The sequence below is a fragment of the Morus notabilis genome, unplaced genomic scaffold, assembly GCF_000414095.1.
Source record: "Morus notabilis unplaced genomic scaffold, ASM41409v2 Scaffold235, whole genome shotgun sequence".
Taxonomy (NCBI): domain Eukaryota; kingdom Viridiplantae; phylum Streptophyta; class Magnoliopsida; order Rosales; family Moraceae; genus Morus; species Morus notabilis.
This window is the reverse complement of record NW_010360036.1, coordinates 457,967-480,259: the sequence shown is the minus strand read 5'-3', so window position 1 is coordinate 480,259 and position 22,293 is coordinate 457,967. Positions and strand designations below refer to the sequence as shown.

Sequence of the window (22,293 nt, the reverse complement as noted above, 5' to 3'; positions counted from 1 at the left end):
CTTCGGTAAATCATGAGAAGATGACATAAATTTTTATTCTCTTACTGTGGGGATGAATATTGAATTTAGACAAAAAACGACGTCTTTTAGATTTAACAAGAATGACAACGTTTTATAAAAGAAGGGAATTATAACACTTGCTATCAATTTTCCTTATTTTAGTGTTTGTTTGTCGTTGCATGCATATTATAACTTTCAAATTAATTCCAATATTATACCTTTTTTATTCTATGTGTTGTAACAAAGTCCTTGTACACTCTACTCATCTATATATATAGATCAGCAATCAGAAGAAACTGATTGCCGTCCAAGGACTCTTATTGATTAATTATTCTTACAAGTACATCCTTATAATTAAGTACGCTAATAATAATTAATTAGCAAGTGAGATTGGATCCAGGATCAACACCAAGCTGATTACAGTAGTCAGTGTAATAGTTGGCGCGGGCTTGAACTTTGTCAGGCTCTTTGCCGTCACATTCCACATCACCATTTATCTTTCTAGTGGTTGCTCCAAACCCTTGGCTCATCACTGAGTGAACATTCTCCATCCAGAACCACACCGCCGTCTTGAATGATACCGTGGTGTCCGTGGCCACAGTTTCCGGCGAGTTCAGCCCGTCGAAGCCGATGGCATTCCCAGCTGCTCCGTAGTTGTAGTTCCACGTCAGCTGGAGGGGCCCACGGCCGTAGTATTTCTTGTTTTGGTTGCATGGATAGTCTGTTCTTGTCTCATCACAGTAGTCCTGACTTGCACCGTCTGTCTCTTCTATATGGCACAAAACTTCACAAATATATTGAAGTCACATGCATTAGTCTGCACTGTATATATAACCTTTCTCCAATATGGAATAGGCATTATCATTGTCGCTGATTTGGTGTTATAATTATGCAAAGATGCAAACTAAAAGTTATAGCTAGCATATATATAAACTATACAGTGCTATATTAATTTATGGTATAATATCATGAGTATAATACCATAAATTAATCATGACGTGAAGTTTATACCAAAGGAATTATCATTTTGATGTAACATGATATTTTAATTTACATGAAATTTTAATTGACGTGATAAGATTGATGATTAAAAGGAATGATAGAAATAAAGATAAATAAGAGAAAAGAGTCAAATCCACGACGTGAAACAGCTGTCTGTTTCAATTTCTTGCACTAGTTATACATTTGAAATTAGGGTATTATACGTATGCAAAGTTGTGGTGTATATGTTTTGAAAGGTTGCACATATAAATGGAATAAGGTTGGGTTAAAGGATCTTACATCCAGTCTCATGGGAGACGTGAGCAAAGAAAGCTGCAATCTCGCGTTTAGACTCATCGGCGGAACCGCTACCGAATTGAGGGTAGGCGTCGGCAGCGTTGAGAAAAGCGTCTCGGGTGAAGAAGCTCTTGCCTGGACAGTCACCAGTGGCCTTGTTGAGTATGCCACTGAAGAATTCTGGTGTCACAATGTCACCCACATTGTTTGATGAGGTTGGTGTGGCATAGCATGGTCCACTTTGGCACCCGTCGCCGCAGTAGTCGTCGCCGGTGCCGCAGTAGCCATATTTGCTGCAGCACTGGTCAGAGCTGCACCCACAATTTTGAGCCATCACATAATTTTTGGGAAGAGCCCCGACAAGGATTGTTCCCAACACAATGAGGGTCATTAGTGTTTTGCTTGGATTGGGAGAGGCCATTTTGTGGTAGATATTAATTGGTGAAGATGGGGAAAAAAAATGTGTATTTGGATGAGATATGAAGGTTTAGGAATTGGGTTATTTATAGTGAACAAACTGAAACGTTTGTGTGTGAAATGGCATCATCATAGCTTTGGAAAATGGAAGATTTTTTCTAGAGGGCTAGTTGGGCAAGAGACTCTTGACTTTGACTTAGTCCAAGAAAATTATAAGTAGATATCTTCTCCAAAATGTGTGTCTGCAGATGTTTCCAAATTCTTGTAATTTTCTTCCATCTAGCTTCAAATACTACTATATTGATGGATACAATTTTGAACTGATCCTTAATTAATCAAATTCCGTTAAGTATATATATATATATATTTTTATCTGATAAGATTTGATATAATCTGATAGTAAAAAATGTATATATAATATTGCCATTTTTTCCACACACGCCACATAATTCTTCCGGGGGGAAGAGATGGCTGAACTTTCCAAGAAAAATTGTAAGAAGCCGAAGCTTCTGGGAAACGTTTAATTTTGGCAAGGGAAGTAGGAAATTTTTATGACCCGTTTAGTTTACTAATTCCAATTTTTAATTCGAATTTTAATGTGATTTTATGTGAGAGTTTTTTACCATAACAAAAAAAGTTAAATATTACTGTTTCTGAAATCTTTTTACTCTAATAAAAAAAGTTAAATATAACTGTTTTTGAGAGTTTTTTACTGTAATAAAACTCAAATTAATAAAATTATCGATTCTTTGTTAAAAGTTGCGTAGATTATGCCTTAAATTACGCCAAGAAGTGGTCCTTGTTTATTATCTCATGGTCAAACATCAATATTCAACAACATAGTACCTCAGTTAACACCCAATAAATATATACCCAACTTTTTACCTGTCGCTGGCGGGTGGCGGCTAACAAGCAAGACCGTTATTTGTTGTTTTTCGAAATTATTATTTTTTTGTTACATATAAAAAAAAAACAAAAACTATTTGTAGGCAGTTGTAGATTATAATTCCAAGAATATTAGGTCTGTAAGCGACTTGATGATGTGATAAGAAAAAGTCGTTCTCTCTTATCTTAATCACCCTACGGCGATAATTCTCAGATGATGGGTTCATGCGGAGATGAGAATAACGATTGAGAATGAAAGCAGAGATGAGGACCAAATTTTGTCTCTAAATTATAGCGGGATAGGGATGGAAAAGTATTTTTCATCCCGAATATACATAAATTATACATATATAAATAATATATGTAACATTAAATTTTCAAACAAAATTAGTGTTTTGAGGCCTTTATTATTAAGTTTGACTTGCAAATAGTTTGTTGTGTAGAACCTAATTTGTTTTTTTTTATTAAATTTTCACTTATTTTTTGTTTTACATTGATATAATTTTTAAATTTATAAGTATATTCGATGACGAATAAAACAGATATGGAGAAGATTTCTCCAACGGATAATCTTTGATATATATATATATATATCAAAGATAATTTATATATGTATATATATATTTATATATATGTATATATATTTATTTATATATATGTATGTATGTATATAAAGTTCTTCGTATGTATTTTGTAATATGATTCTGCAGGCTTGAAGGATGCCAATTCATACTCAAATATTTTGCAGCTAATCATGATCAGGATGGTAGTTTCATTTCATTGATCAACATAAGAAACATAAGAATCAAGTTGAAAAACATAAACAAATAAATATCCTATAATAAGTCAATAGCACATTACACACCCATTATAAATAAGAATAAATAAAAGAAAAAAAGAAAAAAAGAAAGAAAGAAAGAAAGAAAACACATGTAAGCTCTAGATACGTGACGGATGAGAAGGAACTCGTGTTGGCCAAGCAGGATGCACAAGCGGGAATGTACTAAATCGCTCGGGTGTATTTACAGCCGTAAGCACCATCTCAGTAGCCTTTTCCCCTTCATATGAAATTACAGGTCTGTAGATAGCTCCATTTATAGGTTCTCGACCTTTTCATACATGTCATAATCTTATACTAGAAAACATATTTGTCCCATATCATAAAGACCATATTCCTGTTGATTGGATGAACAGCAAGCCCAACCATCCTCTTAGTACCGGGCGGGCTTTTCAAGTTTATCTCGTGAACCAAAACCGACCAAGTTGAATGATTTAATTCCCAAACTTTCATAACAAAGCACTCCTCATTTGTGTTGAAAATAAATTTGCAACAGCTGCAGCTCTCCCCAAACAGCTCCCAAGTGTACTTTGCCATAAGAATTTTGCCATCCACAGTCATCAGGAAAGTCGATGACTCTACATTGATCATTGAACAAATCTAATGCAAAAATTCTTTTAGAAGAACGATTATCTTCACGCCAATATAGAGGCCAATATAGAATTCCATTGCATGTAGTTGATAACCCTGACCTCTTTGTCTTTTGGACATGATAAGACTGATTGGCTCCATTTTCCTGATTTAGAACAAAAGATTGACACCCGAAACTTATAATCATCAACTTCTAGACCAATCACAAAAATATTGATTAGTACCACCTTGTATTGGTATTGAGCATTGATAGAGAATCCAACTTGCGATTTGCTACTGTCAGGGATACCTACTAATGCAAACCCACCTCGACGGCCTATAGGAGCCTCAGGGAGCTTAACCCACTGCTTCGTAAGCGGATTACAAATGTAGTAATCTCCTACATTGCATCCACCAGGTGCCACAAGCAATAAGTCGTCAAACGAGGCCCATACACCATAGGTGAAGGCATTAAGTCTAAATAACTAGTTGCTGCCTTTCCAGGAAGAAACTTTGATTCCTAAGAGAATAGCTTACAAAATGGCTGAACACAAGCAATAATTCTACACAAGTAGAAAAGTTGAAGGACCATTATGGGTATATGTTTTATTTTACTCTGTGATTATTACTTTGTTTAAGAGATACAATAGCGATGACTTCTAGCATGTACAAGAAAAAAACTTTTGCCCCATTTTGGTACAACATGTGTTAATGCTCGGTGCAAAGGTCCATCAGGAGGACTCGGATAACAACTTTGATCAGCACTCTGATCAGGACTCGGATTACGACTCTGATAAGGACTCTAACCAAGAGTCGGACCAGGACTCTGACCAGGAGCTCGACGAGCCCAGAAACATTTCCTTCCAACCTATCCACTTCATATGCATGAAGGTCATTCAGCGTTCTGAAATGGCCAAGAACCTAGAAATTCCTAGGGACTGGGCTAATTTTATCGTCATGAATGATGAGCAAACGGGGATTCGAGTTCACAATGCTGTCAGCGCTGCTAACATGGTCGCTAGTTCGGGGAGGGGCGACAGGCGCCTCTTCCTCCTAGAGGAGGGATATCATTTTTACAGGCAGATAAGGGGGCGCCCGTCGCCCCTCCCCGAACTAGCGACCACGTTACCAAAGCCAACAGCATCGTGAACTCGATTTCCCGTTTGCTCGTCATTCATGATGATAAAATTAGTCAAGTCCCTAAGAATTTCTAGGTTCTTGATCATTTCATAATGTTGAATGACCTTCATGGATATGAAGTGGATAGGATGGAAGGGAATGTGTCCGAGCTCCGGCCCGGGCTCCTAGTCAGAGTCCTAGTCTGACTCCTGGTCAGAGTCCTGATCAAAGTCGTAATCCGAAACCTAATCAGGATCCTGATCAGAGTCCTGATCCAAGTCCTGGTCCGAGTCTCCTGATCAGGGTCCTGATTAGAGTCCTGATCTGATCAAAGTCATGATCCGAATCCTGATCAGGTTCCTGATCAGAGTCCTGATCCAAGTCCTGATCTGAGTCCTCTTGATCAGGGTCCTGATTAGAGTCCTGATCCAAGTCCTCCTGATGAACCCCCTATTCATGAATTGAAACGGTGGAAATTATAAGAATAGACCTTTGCACCGAGCATTAACACATGTTGTACTAAATTGGGCCAAAAGTTTTATTCTTCTACATACTAGAAGTCATCGCTAATGTATCTCTTAAACAAAGTAATAATCACAGAGTAAAATAAAACACATACAAAGAATGGTCCTTCAACTTTTCTAGTTGTGTAGACTTGCTGCCACTCTCAGTAGTAGCATCCTCAAAATCAACGATATTTGCAACGGGGTGTGACTCGGTATGAGACTCTAGTTCGCCAACTGTTGCAGAACCTTGATCACCCTTTGGTTTGGAACCTAATTACGACCGGATAAGTTAAAAGTTTATATCGTCAAATATCTCCAATGTTGCCGAGGAAAAGAGAATGAACTATCAAAGTGACGATATATACCCTAAAATAGAGATGTACATCCCTAAATGGAAATGAAACGAGCTGCAAGCAGCAACTAAGAAACCAGGGATGGCATTTAAGACCCTTACCTACAACTAATTTCATCTCAATGTTGATAGTTGAACCTTTCTCTTTACCAGATGCAATTGTGGAGTCATTCTTCAATTTCTCAGTACCAACAGCAGTCAACACAAATCAATATCACTTCCTCCTGAGAAATTAGATGCATTCGCAACACTAGTACTTGCAGAAGCTATATGCATAGCTGCAAAAATTCCATACAAGTAGCTTATATAAATAATTAGAAAAGACCATAAAAAATTAAAAACTAAGTCACCTTGTTTCTAAATTTGTCTCCCCCACCTTGCGGACCATTTTCCTGAACCTGAAAATTCAACAATTAGGAGAATGATTCAACGGTCCGTTCCATATTCTTCACTTTAATGGTCTAAGGTAATATCTGCCTTTTTCTTTTTTAAGTAGAAGAAAGTATCTACTAACCAATTGATACAATCAATGGTGGAAGATATCCAACCATTAAAAAGTCTCTTTCTATCTAAAAAGCAAATAAAGAATTTGGCACATTGGCCTTCTGTAGACGAGGCCCTTATAACCATAGGTGAAGGCATTAAGTCTAAATAACTAGTTGCTGCCTTTCCAGGAAGAAACTTTGATTCCTCAGAGAATAGCTTACAAAATGGCTGAACACAAGCAATAATTCTACACAAGTAGAAAAGTTTGACGGACCATTATGGGTATATGTTTTATTTTACTCTGTGATTATTACTTTGTTTAAGAGATACAATAGCGATGACTTCTAGTATGTAGAAGAATAAAACTTTTGCCCCATTTTCGTACATCATGTATTAATGCTCGGTGCAAAGGTCCATCAGGAGGACTCGGATAACGACTTTGATCAGGACCCTGATCAGGACTCGGATCACGACTCTGATAAGGACTCTGACCAAGAGCCGGACCAGGACTCTGACCAGGAGCTCGAGCCGGAGCCCAGAAACATTCCCTTCCAACCTATCCACTTCATATGCATGAAGGTTATTCAGCGTTCTGCAATGGCCAAGAACCTAGAAATTCCTAGGGACTGGGCTAATTTTATCGTCATGAATGATGAGCAAATGGGGATTCGAGTTCACAATGCTGTCGGAGCTGCTAACATGGTCGCTAGTTCGGGGAGCGGCGACAAGCGCCTCTTCCTCCTAGAGGAGGGATATCATTTTTACAGGCGGACAAGGGGGCGCCCGTCGCCCCTCCCCGAACTAGCGACCACGTTACTAGAGCCAACAACATCGTGAACTCGATTTCCCGTTTGCTCGTCATTCATGATGATAAAATTAGCCAAGTCCCTAAGAATTTCTAGGTTCTTGATCATTTCAGAATGCTGAATGACCTTCATGGATATGAAGTGGATAGGATGGAAGGGAATGTGTCCGAGCTCCGGCCCGGGCTCCTAATCAGAGTCCTAGTCTGACTCCTAGTCCGAGTCCTGATCAAAGTCGTAATCCGAAACCTAATCAGGGTCCTGATCAGAGTCTTGATCCAAGTCCTGGTCCGAGTCTCCTGATCAGGGTCCTGATTAGAGTCCTAATCTGATCAAAGTCATGATCCGAATCCTGATCAGGTTCTTGATCAGAGTCCTGATCCAAGTCCTAATCTGAGTCCCCTTGATCAGGGTCCTGATTAGAGTCCTGATCCAAGTCCTCCTGATGAACCCCCTATTCATGAATTGAAACGGTGGAAATTATAAGAATAGACCTTTGCACCGAGCATTAACACATGTTGTACTAAATTGGGCCAAAAGTTTTATTCTTCTACATACTAGAAGTCATCGCTAATGTATCTCTTAAACAAAGTAATAATCACAGAGTAAAATAAAACACATACAAAGAATGGTCCTTCAACTTTTCTAGTTGTGTAGACTTGCTGCCACTCTCAGTAGTAGCATCCTCAAAATCAACGATATTTGCAACGGGGTGTGACTCGGTATGAGACTCTAGTTCGCCAACTGTTGCAGAACCTTGATCACCCTTTGGTTTGGAACCTAATTACGACCGGATAAGTTAAAAGTTTATATCGTCAAATATCTCCAATGTTGCCGAGGAAAAGAGAATGAACTATCAAAGTGACGATATATACCCTAAAATAGAGATGTACATCCCTAAATGGAAATGAAACGAGCTGCAAGCAGCAACTAAGAAACCAGGGATGGCATTTAAGACCCTTACCTACAACTAATTTCATCTCAATGTTGATAGTTGAACCTTTCTCTTTACCAGATGCAATTGTGGAGTCATTCTTCAATTTCTCAGTACCAACAGCAGTCAACACAAATCAATATCACTTCCTCCTGAGAAATTAGATGCATTCGCAACACTAGTACTTGCAGAAGCTATATGCATAGCTGCAAAAATTCCATACAAGTAGCTTATATAAATAATTAGAAAAGACCATAAAAAATTAAAAACTAAGTCACCTTGTTTCTAAATTTGTCTCCCCCACCTTGCGGACCATTTTCCTGAACCTGAAAATTCAACAATTAGGAGAATGATTCAACGGTCCGTTCCATATTCTTCACTTTAATGGTCTAAGGTAATATCTGCCTTTTTCTTTTTTAAGTAGAAGAAAGTATCTACTAACCAATTGATACAATCAATGGTGGAAGATATCCAACCATTAAAAAGTCTCTTTCTATCTAAAAAGCAAAAAGCAAATAAAGATAAATAAAAATAATATATAAAAGATTTATCAAACTCCTGGAAGAAGAAATAAGACATGACGACAATTACTCTAAGAATGAAAAATCCAAATGCGAAAATAAAATAAAAAAACAATCAGGCTTTTTTTTTTTTTAATAAAGGAAGAAAAGCTAAAATGAGGATAGTATTGATCATCAATGAACCATTTAAGAAAGATTAACAAGAAACAGCCCCAACCCCTCTAGCTTCCGTACCCACCTATAAGGAATAAACTCACTCAATCTCACTCCCTATAGACATCCCAATAACTCCAGGATTTCTCCCATTTCTCTCTCACTAGGCTCCCTCCTAAAATGGAAGTTCCATGACACATTCTTAACCGCTGCAAGTGTGTAAAATGAAAAGAAATTTCTAGAGACACGGAAATCACTAGAAAATGATTGCCCTCCCAACCACACATCTTCCTAAAATCTATCAAATAAGAAAATCTAATGATATCCATCCTACAAGAATCTATACTCGGATTTTATTATTTGAATTTAAGAAAAGAAGAATCCTATTTAAATGTAAACAAGACATAATCCTATTTTAATTTAAATAAAACAGGAACTTATTTGAATTTGAATAGAACAAAATCCTACTTAACTTTATCCTAACTAATTCCTAACTTCCGACATTATGGTATAAACATAAATTAGTCAGGAAAACATAAAAGAAATTGTACAAGTTTACTACTTTCTAAAGTAACGAGATGGATGATAATTAATACATCATACTAAACCATTGAATCAAATTATGCAAATAGTACCATAGTCTAATTGAATTACCAAAAGAAAAAACAAATTTACCTACACAAACTTGAGAATCGAAACAAATTCTCAAAATAAAGCAAAATATGAACAAGTGAAATTTAAAAAAAAAAAATTTAAAAAAATCCTTGTAAATCCATGGGATAAGACTCAAACTGAGAGGATCCAATAGTGATTTAAGGCAATGCTGCGCTGGAATCGCACAAATCACTTCCAATCAAGGGAGATTGGAGTGGATATCACCCTAGCATATATTATTTTCCAGCAGATTAGATAAGGCAAACAGTAACAAAAGATTCAAATATAGAAGAATGTCGACATTTTCATTTGTTTATATATCTGCCTTTATATGCAGATTTTCTTATTGCCGACATTTAGATCAACTCAAAATTATTGAAGCTGAAAAACCTAATTAGTTATAGGATAACATTTTTTACAATTTTACAATTCAAAATTTAAGTGAACAGTTTTACATAACTAATCAACTAACTCTTTATATATATATATATACATATATATATATATATAATATAACAGCGAACGACTTCAGATGGTTAACAAACTCATGACATAAAATAAAAAAATTAACGACAAAAACCTAAATAAAAAAAAATAAGAAAGGGTCTGAAGGTTCTCTCACAGGAACAAATCGCCATGAAAAGCAATTATACCGCATTTGTTAGATTTTTTTAGTTAATATCACAAAACAAACTAACTAGGGAATTAATTCGCATCAGAAAAAGTGTGAACAAAATAATATTTAGCAAATCGCCATAAAAAAAATACGATCAATATCAAAAGACATTGTATTGGATTCGTACTGTGAAGAAGCCTTTGCATGGTCTGTCTTTATCAATTTTGTGATCGCTTTTGTTCTGGATCGTTTTAAGTAGACTGGAAGGGATTGAAACCCTAGATTCTCCGTCAGCAAAACCTAAACAAATCAAAAATTACGTCAGCAAATAAAAAAAAAAATCAATACATCGATCGTATTTGGCAAATTGCCATAAAAAAAACTCGGATTCATACCTTGAAGAAGCATCTTTTCCTCTTTATCCATGGAGCTCGTTTGAAGCAGACTGGAAGGAATTGAAACCCTAGATCCTTCGTCGTTCATCTTCACTCCCAAAAGAGAGCCACAGAGAAAGTAAAGGATGGTCGTTTCTTGATATTATTACTGTGATTTTAAAAAATGCTAGGTCACCTTTTGTTCACTCTTTTTATCACTCTCTCGCTTCTCAATTTGTTAGGCGTTAAAGGGTGGCCATTCGTGTTGGCGGGTCGTGCTTGTGTCGTCGGGTCGTGCTCGTGTCGTGTTAGCCCCCACAAATACAAAACCCAAACACGACCTATATATTGGCAGGTTGACACGACAAGACTAACCCGTTTATTAAATAGGTCATAAACGTGTCGTGTCAACCCGTTGATTACCTGCCAACCCGTTTATAAAATGGGTGATAAATGGGTCGTGTTGACCTATTTTTGAACCTGTTTATAAAATGGATGATAAATGGATCGTGTTAACCTATATCTGAACCTGTTTATAAAATGGGTGATAAAACATGTTTCTCAACCTGTTTGTACTTAAAGATTTGTTTCTCAACCTATTTAACATGCTAAAGAGACATTAAATAATCTAAGTTCAAAATTAAAACAAACACATAAAACTGTCTCACAAATTAGAAAACAAACATACATGATTAATCATTAAACAGTTAAATAATTTGCTGCAGTGGAGGGAGTCACATCATTAGGTACAGCAGAAGTTGATCCCTGTGAGAAAGGTTCATTATCTTTCAATGAAAAGGTGAAGATATCTTGTGTGAGATCCTCCACCTCTTCATTGAAATTTACACGAAAAATATATATATATATATATATATATATACACATACAAGTTTAGTTCAAAATCAAGTTAGAAAATATGAATAAATTAAATTAGTTTGAAACCACCTTTGTCACTATATAACCAATCTCGAGTACAAACAAGTGACTCCAAACCTTTGAGTTCAGCTTCTTTTCTTTTTTAGAGTTGCTCGCCTTGAGTTTCGGTATTAAAACTCGATCCATCAATCTCTTCAACATCAACGTCCACACTTTGGAACTCAACGGACTCAAGAACAATTTCCATTGTCTTAAATTAACCTGATAAAAAGAAAACATTAGTTCAATAGTTCAACAGCTTATTCTTGGCACTTTGTACTTTGTCCACACAAGAGCTTCAAAGGTTACGAAATGAGGTACATTTTTGTGGAGCTTAGTATTCTGATTGTTTATTGCTATGAACAACTTTTTTATTGCATAACTAATAAAAACTTGTTTAGTGCATAACTACCAAAAACTTGTTTATTGCATAACTACCAATGACTTGTTTATTGCATAACTACCAAAGACTTGTTTATTGCATAATTTTTGTTTTGAGTTTGCATTTTGCTGCTCTCCCGCTTTTTTTCCCTCATGCAATCATTGACTTATTCATTTTGGTACTTCTGAAACTTTTGTTCTTTATTCTTTTAGAATCTTGTTCCAAGCTATGAATCTATGATAGTAGTCTGCTACACGATAACAGTATAATGGTTCAAGTAACTAGACTTTTAACCGTTAACATGGTGGGGATGAGGTTTATAGGTCCGGAAGAAAACATTTATAATTTTTAGTTTTGAAGTACACGTGTTATGTTATGTTACTAGTAGGTTCTAGCAAAAATCCCAAATGTAATAAAAAACTCCTTGTTATTAGGTGGCTTTAAACCAGTGGCTTTGTATCAAGGGCTATGAAACTCAAAAATCTTATTTTCTCTTACAAATACACACTCAAACAGAAGTATCTTGCATTAAGACTCATAAAGAGAGGAGATCCTATTTTGCTCAAAAGCCAAGCAAAGACTTCTCAATACCTCAGAAATATAAATGTTCATTCTATAATAACCATTGTTCAGAGTTAAAATGAGTAATCACAACAAACTTTTTTTTAAGGAAGCTGTGCAATTAAACAAGAGAATCATATATCATAGTACATGGATTCCCCACAAGGACAATATCACAAACTTTACTAAATAAAATGGAGAAGTTTTCAACCGGGATTGACCCACAAGAAGCAGAATAGAACCCCAAGATCCGTAGCAAATTCAAGATGTATAAAAGAAATACATACTTCTTGATGCGTAAGTTGACCTAAATTTCTTACTAAAAGAAATACCTAGTTGGGTTCTACAAAACCCTTCCCAAATTCCTTTCTTTACTTTGTAAACTAAAATTCTGAGTACCAAAAATATCGCCTAAAACAACAAACAAGGGAGAAAAAGAATCCCCAAATTCCCAACAAAAACCCAGTTCTTTTAACCTGACCAGTTCTTCTAAACACAAATTCAAACCATCGGTCCAAACACAGATCAAACCATAAACAAAAATCATAAATCCAAACCATAAGAAATAACAAAAATCAAACGAAAAAAAAAACAGAGAGAATATGGCAGAGATGAAGCGGTGAAGAGAAAGTGAAGGGACTTCTGAGAGAATAGGCCGCACGGGTGGGTGACTTCTGAGAGAAAGAGAAGGTCACGGCGGTGAAGTGAAGGAGCGGCGGTCGAGAATGGAGAGAAAACCTAGCTTCAGCGTGAAGTAAAGAAATGGGAGAAGAAAAGGCAGCGTGGAGGTGTCATTTGGGCCGGGCCGTCCATGGACGGCCCGGACCAGCCCACTACAGTAGCAAATTTGGCACGGCCCGGTCCTGTACTATTATGGGCCGGACCGGCACGGCACGCCAGAAGAGCCTGGGCTTGGCCTCATGTTTGAGGCCCGCAGCCCAGGCACGGCATAGGCCCGCCCAAGGCCCAGGCACGACCCAGGCACGCCAAGGCCCAGGCACGCGAAGGGCTAGGCACGGCCCATGCACGCGAAGGGTCATGCCTCATGTTTTAGGGCCAATTGGCCGACCTATGCCGTCTAGTCAACCAGTCATTTTCTTATAATTATTCATATTAATTCAATAAAATCACATAGTTTTGGGACATATGATATATTACTTTTTTTTGTCATCAAATTTGAAATTAAAAAAAAATCCTAAAAATATTGCTAATCATAAGTGAAACTCAAGTGCATTAAGAAAATTAGGTTAAAATTGAGTTTAGACATAACATAATCTTCTAGAATCACTTAGGTTTTGTAATTTACTTATCCTAAAATACTGCACTCTTTTTTCCTTCGCTAAGGTTTTGTCCTGATCTCCCCACGAGATTTACTTGACAAGGTTTTTAACGAGTTGATCATTTATGTGTACTTATTTGTATTATATCAATTCAATAAAATCACATCTTTTGGGGACATATGATATATTTTCTTTTTTTTTAATTAAATATTGAAAACAAAATTAAAAGGGCCAGGGCCGGCCCGTGAAGGGCCTGGGCCCAGGCCCGGCCCTGGCCCTTATGGACTAGGGCCAAGGGCCAGTGCTGGGCCTGGGGGTTTCTCCTCAGGCCCGGCCCTGGCACGGCCCAGGCCCGCCATGGGCCTGGGGTTAGAAGGGTCGTGCCGGCCCAGCACGGCCCTTTTGACATCTCTAAGCGTGGAGGTGGAGTGGAAAAATGAGAGGAAAAAAAATATATTTGTAAAACCTTTTTCTCTTAAAAAAAACATATTTGTAAAATAGGTAATAAACGGGGTTATAATTGTGTTATGTATTCATATTACCTAAATATGATACGTTTAATAAATAGATTATTGTGGGTTGCTGGGTCAACTTAAAAATGACACGTTATTTAATCATGTTTCACAGGTTTAATTTAATTTTAACCCAAACATATTTATGATAAACCTAAACCCGCTAATTTCGTGCGGGTTTCGAGTCGCGTCGTCGTGTACTCGGATTGCCTAACTTTTTAAAAAAAAATAAATAGAGAGATTTTCTCGTACGCCTGACGTATCAGTAGGTCAGATTTTTTAACTGTTAAATATGCATTATTTTTTACTTTTACGTGATTTTATATAAATTTAACGATAAAAAATTTAACTTATTAATATGTTTACTTACCGAAAAATATTACATAAAAAGTTTTGCCTTGCATAATATTACTATAATTCTATTCATGCATGAGCCAAATATTAAAAGCACTCTATGCAGATCCTTAAAAGCATTCCAATAGCCAACATTAACAGGTTCTTATTTTATTTTATTTTATTTTTATTTTACTTTTTTATCAAAATCTTCATTTTATTTTAAAAAAATAAGTTTTAAAATAATTTATTTATATAAATAATATACGTTTAGCTAAGAACTCGGAATAACTGATTAAATGAGAAAATATATACGTCCAATATCTGTTCTATTAGGAAAAAGGAACAAACAGGACTGAAAAGACAAAAAAGGAAAGAAAAAAATGTTAAGAAACAAACAAAGATTAGCAAAATAATAATTTTTTAATTTTCCATTTAAAAAAAATTGCAAATATGAAAGAGTGCAGAGTTGTAATATAATATAAAAATAATGATCTACAACAATTCTTTATTTTTTTTTAGGAAGTAAGTTGACACAAGACAAATTAAGAAGTGCGAGGGTGACAAAGAGAGTGCTCCTAACATTTTTCTATTATTTTTACTCGAAAAAGAAATTTTGACTAAAATCTCGTGATGGTGATCTTGATCTTTACTCGCAGTGTTTAAGTGCTGCCTTTTTTTTTTCTTCCCTTTCTCTTCTTTGTATTTTTATATTATTTTCATAAATATTATCGAATTATGTACTTTATTTCAAAGGGTTCCTAACTTTTCATAGTTTGAGGGTATCTATGAAAATAATTATTATTTTTTACCCCTTTTTCCTTTTCCCATAGGTGAGACCCATATTTTTAACTCTTGAATTAATTTTTCAACAATCATATATGTATTAAAACTTTACAGTACACCATACAAAACTGTTTCTACTGCATATCTGATTGTTGAAAATTAATCCAACGGTAAAAAATAGTATTTCACCGGTGGGGTTTTTTAGAGTGTTTCACAATAGAGAATGCCATCATTTATTATTATTATTATTATTATTATTATTATTTTCATCTTAAGTCTTTCATTTTTCTTGTCCTTATTTTCCATGCTCTCTTTGGGTAAGGAAGGCTTTTCTACCGTATTAATATGTATTGCTTTTTAGTCGTTAGATTAATTTTTTAATGGTCAGATATGCTTAAATTTGTTATTGAAAATAATGTTGTGTCACTCACTGTAAATTTTTAACATAACAGGTGTAGATTTAACTGTTAAAGTTAATCCAATGAATTAAACAATTGCACCTATCATTTTGGTTCCTATCATAAATGTGCCCCCACTCTTCGTGTTTTTTTTTTTTTTTTTTGCCTTTTTAACTCTTTTTTTTTTTTTAAAAAAGAACTCTTTTATTTCTCTTCTTTCTTTTTCGTACCTCTTAAATCCTAGGCACTTTACCTTTTTTTTTCTCTTTCATTTTTAAGTTCAACTCCTTTTTTATTTTGTTTTGTTATCTTAGAATTTATGGGGATAATAACAATATTGGCTTATTTTGGAGCCCAATTTTAATAAAAAACAACCTAAAATTTTTAAAACTAAAAATATGGCCACCAACTAATTTATGTGGTACAAAAAATGAAACTACCCTTACATCAAACCATTCCCCTTTCAATACGATATTTACAAATAAATACAGTATTTATCGGTCGCCATTACTGGTGACCTAACTTTTTAAATTTTTGAATAAACAAGATTTACCAGTTGCTAGTGTCAGCAGCTGAATTTTTAGGTAAATATATTATTTACAAGTAAATACAATATTTACTAGTTGCTGGTGGCGCTGCCGGCTGGATTTTTAGATAAGTATACTATTTACTAATAAATACGTTGTTTACTAGTAAATATGGTATTTAACCGTTACTGGAGTTGGTAGCCAAATTTTTAAATAAATATATTTACGAGTAAATATGGTATTTACCGTTTATCGCCATCGGCGACGGCTATAATCTACTTATTAAGAAAAAATGCTATAATTTACCAATTGAACTATAATTTAAATTTTTTAGAAAATAGAGATTTAGAAGGAATGAGAGAAGTGAAAAATGAGGTTTAGAGATATTTTAGTTTTTTAATAAGATTTGAAATCTAAAATATCAAATTATGTCATAATCTAATTATTTAACAAAATGTGTTATAATTTATTAAACACATATCAAATATATTAGTTCCCTCGTTCTCTATGGTACGTTGCTTGTTTAGTTAAGGTCTGTTTGTTTTTAAAAAAACTGTTTTTTAACTTATTTAGTTGCTTTTGAATCTGTTTAGATGGACAATCTTAAAGTGTTTTTAATTTTTTTAAACACTTTTAGAACAAACTATCTCCTTAGTGCTTATGAAAAAAGTGTTTATGAAAAGGTTTTTTACATTTTGAACATTTTATTTGTAAATAGTAAATTAAATATCTCATCCATGTCCTTTTATTACATTTTTTATATAAAAATAAGTACTTTTAAGGTTTTTATTCAAATAGGTTCAAAAACTCTCCTTAAATATAAAAGTATTTTTTCAAGCATTATCCAACATGCAGTTTCGTACGACGTGAATATTGTCGTTTATTTAACAAGACATCATGTCGTTTTCCTTTTAAGTGATTGTTGCATCTTTTGGCATTCACTATAGGTTGTCGTTTAGAAGTTTCCAGTCGTTTCTCTTTTAAAAAAAAAAAACTATAGTCAGCATCTAAATGTACGATTACCAGAATACCCTTCAATAGCCGTGGGATGTTTTCTACTAATTCCCTACGGATAAGCCGGCCTAAGAATGCTGTCTTTTTCCTTCGAAATTTAGTTGTATTGTACCGAATATATTCATAACCAAAAGATTTCGTTATCCGTTCCCAAACTCTACAGACTAGAGTTTTCAATATTCTCCAAAGCATGGCCTCCTCTTCTTCAACTCTTCTGCTTCCACTAGGTAATAATAATAATAATAATAATCTGCACTTTTCTTTTCATCTGAATGAATCATGTCACTTCATTTTTTTTTTTCCTTTGGGTTTTTTTCTCTCCTTATCATCACCTTCGTTTCAGAATGGGAAAGAAATCCAAAAGCAATAACAACATTATGCACATGATATTTCTGTTTTCTCACTAATTGCAAAATCATAAGAATTTTCTTGGGCAACACACCATGTTAGGTTCTACTTGTGGCAAAAGTCAAGGCATTAGTTGCAGTAAGAGAATTGGGGGTCTCGTTGTGAGATGCTGGAACTCGGAAGTTAAAGATTCGAGGGCGAGAGCAAATTGGGATGATGAATTGAAGTTGAGTAAGAGGCGCAGAGAAGTGATTGGATTGATGTTTGGAGTTGCGAGCGTGTTGGTGGAGTCACATCATGTTGCTAAAGGAGCAGGGTTGCCACCAGAGCAAAAGCCAAGGCTTTGTGATGATGCTTGTGAGAAGGAGCTTGAAAATGTATGGTGAGATTACCTTACCCCTTATCTTTACCACATTTTTTTTTTTTTGGGTCTCTTCTTACTTGTCCCAGAAAATTTTCAAGAATGGTTAGGTCAATCTAAGATTTGAATAAGCAAGACCCTATTAGAATTAGCTAAAGACTAGGGAAGAAAACACATTGATCAATGGAATGAAAGCTCAAAACCATAAATTTCTACTTTCATTTCAGACAAACCATAGCCTGTAGGTAGCTTTATGAGATGATCAATTTTTAATGGGATTTTTCGGACTCTTCATTTATTTATTTTTTTTTGGGGGTAGCATTTTGTATGGTGATATTTGTTTAACCCCTTTTCTCCAACACTTTATTTTTATGTTCTTATTGTGTCAATCATTTTAGAAAATTTGCAAGGCGGGTCAGTCTAAGACTTGGGCAAGTAACACCTATTAAAATTAACTAGGGAAGTAAACACAATGATTAAGGAGTGAAAGCTCAAAACCAGCAATATTTCTTTCATTTCAGACAAACTATGGCCTTACCTTTATAAGTGGATCATATTTGAATGGAATTTTTCTCCTTTTTTTTTTTCTCTCTATAGATTTTCAACTTCATTTATGGAGTAGCCACTTAGGCTTATTCTTTACCATAGATGACCTCGCACAAAATTTACAAGGTAGCTGAGGTCAATCTAAGACTTGTTAAAAATTGGCCTAGACTAGGAATAAAAATCTCAAAACCAGCGATTTCTTCTTTCATTTCAGACCAACTATGACATGTAGCTTTTATAAGATCATCTGCTTTAATGGGATTTTTCTAAAATTCTAAACCTTTCATTCTGCATTAGACACTTAGGGGCTTATTCTTTCTCATGAATTAGATCCTTTCCTTAGAACATAATCATTGAAATACCAGCATTTCAATTATCCGATCGAGAAGATCATGGTTTAGAAGAGATTGAGTCTGACCAAGTTTTTGCTGGCTGGTACTCATGGTGGCTTTTTCCCTCTAATAAAGGTACCTACGGTAACTACAGAATCTGGTTTGCGGTACAAGGATATTAAAGTTGGTGAAGGTCCTAGTCCCCCAGTTGGTTTTCAGGTGTGTTAAGTTTCTTTGGCTTTCTTGCCACCTATAACTAATTCTTAACATGAAAACTCAAAGTTTCAGTATATTTATCTATAATTGAGTGTTCTTCTTGTATTTAAAGTTTCTATCCTTTGAAGCTGACATAGAAATTAGGCCCAACTATTCAGAATAATGCCCACCCATTTGCATCCATTTGACGTCTTCCTGCAAAAATCTCTACACTTCATCCATATGTATTGTTGATCTACATATGTTTATAGTTTGTCAGACAATCGACCTGAACTTTCCATTTAGAAAGGCTTTCCAAAAACTGCAATAGAGCATATTCATATATGCTGATTTGTATCATCTTAATTGATCACGGTCCAGTTTTATCAGAAAGAAAAGAAACTTGTCAACTTCTCAACCTGCAATCTTTACTTTGTGTGCTTGATTCTCTTAACCGCAGGTGGCTGCTAATTATGTTGCCATGGTTCCATCTGGGCAGATATTTGACAGGTAAAACAATAATTGATTTCACATTAGAAACTTTGATTTAGATGCAGGACACCAATTTTCATTCTATTATTGGTTTGTCTCCATTTACAGTTCATTGGAGAAGGGTCGGCCCTACATTTTTCGTGTTGGTTCTGGTCAGGTATGATATATGGAATAAAATCATTCATTTTCATGAAGAAACTTTTTGCCACCCATGTAAGATTACAACGGAGAAAAATGGTGTTATGTGATTCTTATAAGACTTTGGTAAAGCTGTGCTCAGCCTTCCAAGATTTCTCTTGCTCAGTCAGCTTCCAGAAACCACTATGAAGCTGCTTACTTTTTTTTCTAAAAAAAAATTGTTGTTAATAGTCGAAAAGTTCAAACTAATATTTGATCTTTTGATGATATGATAAGAGTAATGATATGACAGAATATAGTGCAGTCTCAAGCAGCAAATCTACAGAACTTAAATAGATTTGATTAGTACTTCCTAAGCATCATCAAAGTCCCAAGTGGATTCTGTTACATTAATTGTTAGATATATTTTAATGGTTTTTAACCTAAATGAGTAGAACAGGTGATCAAGGGCCTTGATGAAGGCATGCTGAGCATGAAAACGGGCGGGAAGCGCCGACTCTACATTCCAGGATCAGTAAGATTTTCACTTCTTTCTCAACTATTATGTTAATACTATCAACTATATAGAAAATTGAGGAGAATACAATAAAAATTGAATACATGTATTATGTATACATATACATGCATACAGATATAGGCCAAGGGGTAGTTCCTAAGATGTACCAGTCTATCAGGTCATATCTAACTGTTTAAATGGAATAAAAGTTAATCTGACGGCTAAAAGAACCTAAACGGCAAAAGGAAAAAAAACCGGTATTGTTATATAGCACCTTTAGTTTTGTTAACTTCCATAACTATATATTCTAATTCACTAATGAGGGAACACAAATCATTCATGTGATCCAGTGACAATGGTAACTAATAGTTTTCACTACTTAATTAAAGTACCTCCAAAGGGGAAACATTTGGAAGTCAGTTCTAACCTTCTATATATATATATATATACATACTGATATACATTAGTGTGATTTGATTTGATCAGTTGGCATTCCCCAAAGGTCTAACCTCAGCCCCAGGAAGGCCAAGGGTGGCTCCGAATAGTCCGGTCGTCTTCGATGTGAGCTTGGAATACATTCCAGGCCTGGAATTGGATTTTGCAGAATAAGAAAGTTCTCGCCAGCTTTTTTTCATTGCATTGTCTTTGGTCCATAAGTTTCGTTAAGTACAGGAGCACACAAAGTGATCCTGGTGTGAGCAGTTGCATTGATTTGAATACATGTCAATTTGTTGATTCATTTCTTTTTTCCTACTACTTCTGTATAAGAGCAGGATATCCCTGAACTCATGGGATAATCTAGAGTTGCAAACAAAAGAAACATTAAGGACTTGGGAAACTCTATGAAAGCTTTTTACATAATTTAGTTTTGTTAAAAAAGAGAGGTTGAAAAGACACTCAAATAAGCTATAGTGTGAACTGATAACAATAATAGGAAAATGCTTTATATCACAACTTAATTCCTTCTCAAACCTACTCTTCTTGAATTGACTCCTATTCATGGTCTCCTTTTCTTTTCTTTTCTTTTTTTCCAAAAAAAGAAAAGAAAAGAGAAAGATGAACAAAAAAGAAAAATGTCTTAGCCTGTAAAATTTTGACATGTATCCCTGAGGGTCAAAACTCCATCAGCACAAATAAAACTGCCAACGATAATATTAATATGCTGTTTTATAGGGAAGTTCTGATATGCTGCAAGAGAAATTCTTGGTGTTAGTGCTAGTTGGTAAAATATACTATCATAATTGTAAAAAGAAAAATACTAGAGAGACCCACTCTAATCTCAATTTTTGTATTAATTTTTTAAGTTATTATTCTTTTACTAGTAGGTGCAATCTATTGATATAATAATTTTTTAAACGCCTATTAAAAAAAGAATAATAAGTCATGAGTTTATAAAAAAAAAAAAAAAAAAATTAGTATTAGAATTGGTGTTCCTAACATAAAAGTGATGATAAAATATATGAAGTCTACCAACACAATAATGAAATTAAAAGTAAGTAACAACATACTCATGGTGGTTGGTAACAGCACATGAAAACCAGTCAAAGGTAGTAATTTTATTTTGAAGCATCACTGTTGATGAAGGCTGATCGCCTTGTGAAATTTAAGGAGAAACTTACATAATAAAGAATATACAAGTATATATTTGCCAAGACATAGAGAATTCAAAACGTTGAAAAGATAAAACTAGTAATTATTATCTCCATGATTCACTTACGTTGTCAATGCAAAAGCTCCAATTATAAGAGTTGGATACACATAAGAAGTTATGTAATATGATATTAATCAAGGACTTTCCACGAGATTATTATTAACTTAAGGCGTGTACATATGTTTTGTATACACGTACCGCCCAAAGATTTAGTCTAAACTGCAACTTGTAACACACGCAATCAAAATTCAACTCTTATAATTAGACACTTTTTTTCTTATTGAAAAAGAAAAAAAAAATTGTCAACACTGAAATGGACCAGGCATATATTATATTAGATATTAGACACTTGGCTCTACATGATTGTTTGGAGATGTAGGCTAATTTACTTGATAAGAAATTTATGGGAGAGTTAATAGTGTTTAATTTTAGACCGTCCGATAATTTATTAAATTTCATGATCTAATGTTCTAAAACTGTAATTTAGTAGTGGGATGACTTATTTATTTTTTACCTACCA

At 34.8% G+C, this 22,293-nt stretch overlaps 2 protein-coding genes across 2 annotated transcripts; one reads left to right on the top strand and one right to left on the bottom strand.

Moving 5' to 3' along the window:
* Nucleotides 1-267: 267 nt before the first annotated feature.
* LOC21401096 (endochitinase EP3) lies at nt 268-1,763 on the bottom strand. The gene is made up of 2 exons (XM_010095799.2): nt 1,282-1,763; nt 268-784 (listed from the first exon to the last, which is right to left on the bottom strand). Exons 1-2 carry the CDS (start codon nt 1,697-1,699, stop codon nt 378-380), a joined length of 825 nt encoding a protein of 274 aa, XP_010094101.1. The 5' UTR covers nt 1,700-1,763; the 3' UTR covers nt 268-377.
* A 15,586-nt stretch (nt 1,764-17,349) lies between these two features.
* LOC21401093 (peptidyl-prolyl cis-trans isomerase FKBP16-3, chloroplastic) lies at nt 17,350-20,966 on the top strand. Its single transcript, XM_010095796.2, has 7 exons — nt 17,350-17,441; nt 17,665-17,939; nt 18,937-19,020; nt 19,457-19,506; nt 19,597-19,645; nt 20,066-20,140; nt 20,609-20,966. The coding sequence occupies exons 1-7, from the start codon at nt 17,405-17,407 to the stop codon at nt 20,729-20,731; spliced, it is 693 nt and encodes a 230-aa protein (XP_010094098.1). The 5' UTR covers nt 17,350-17,404; the 3' UTR covers nt 20,732-20,966.
* Nucleotides 20,967-22,293: the final 1,327 nt, after the last annotated feature.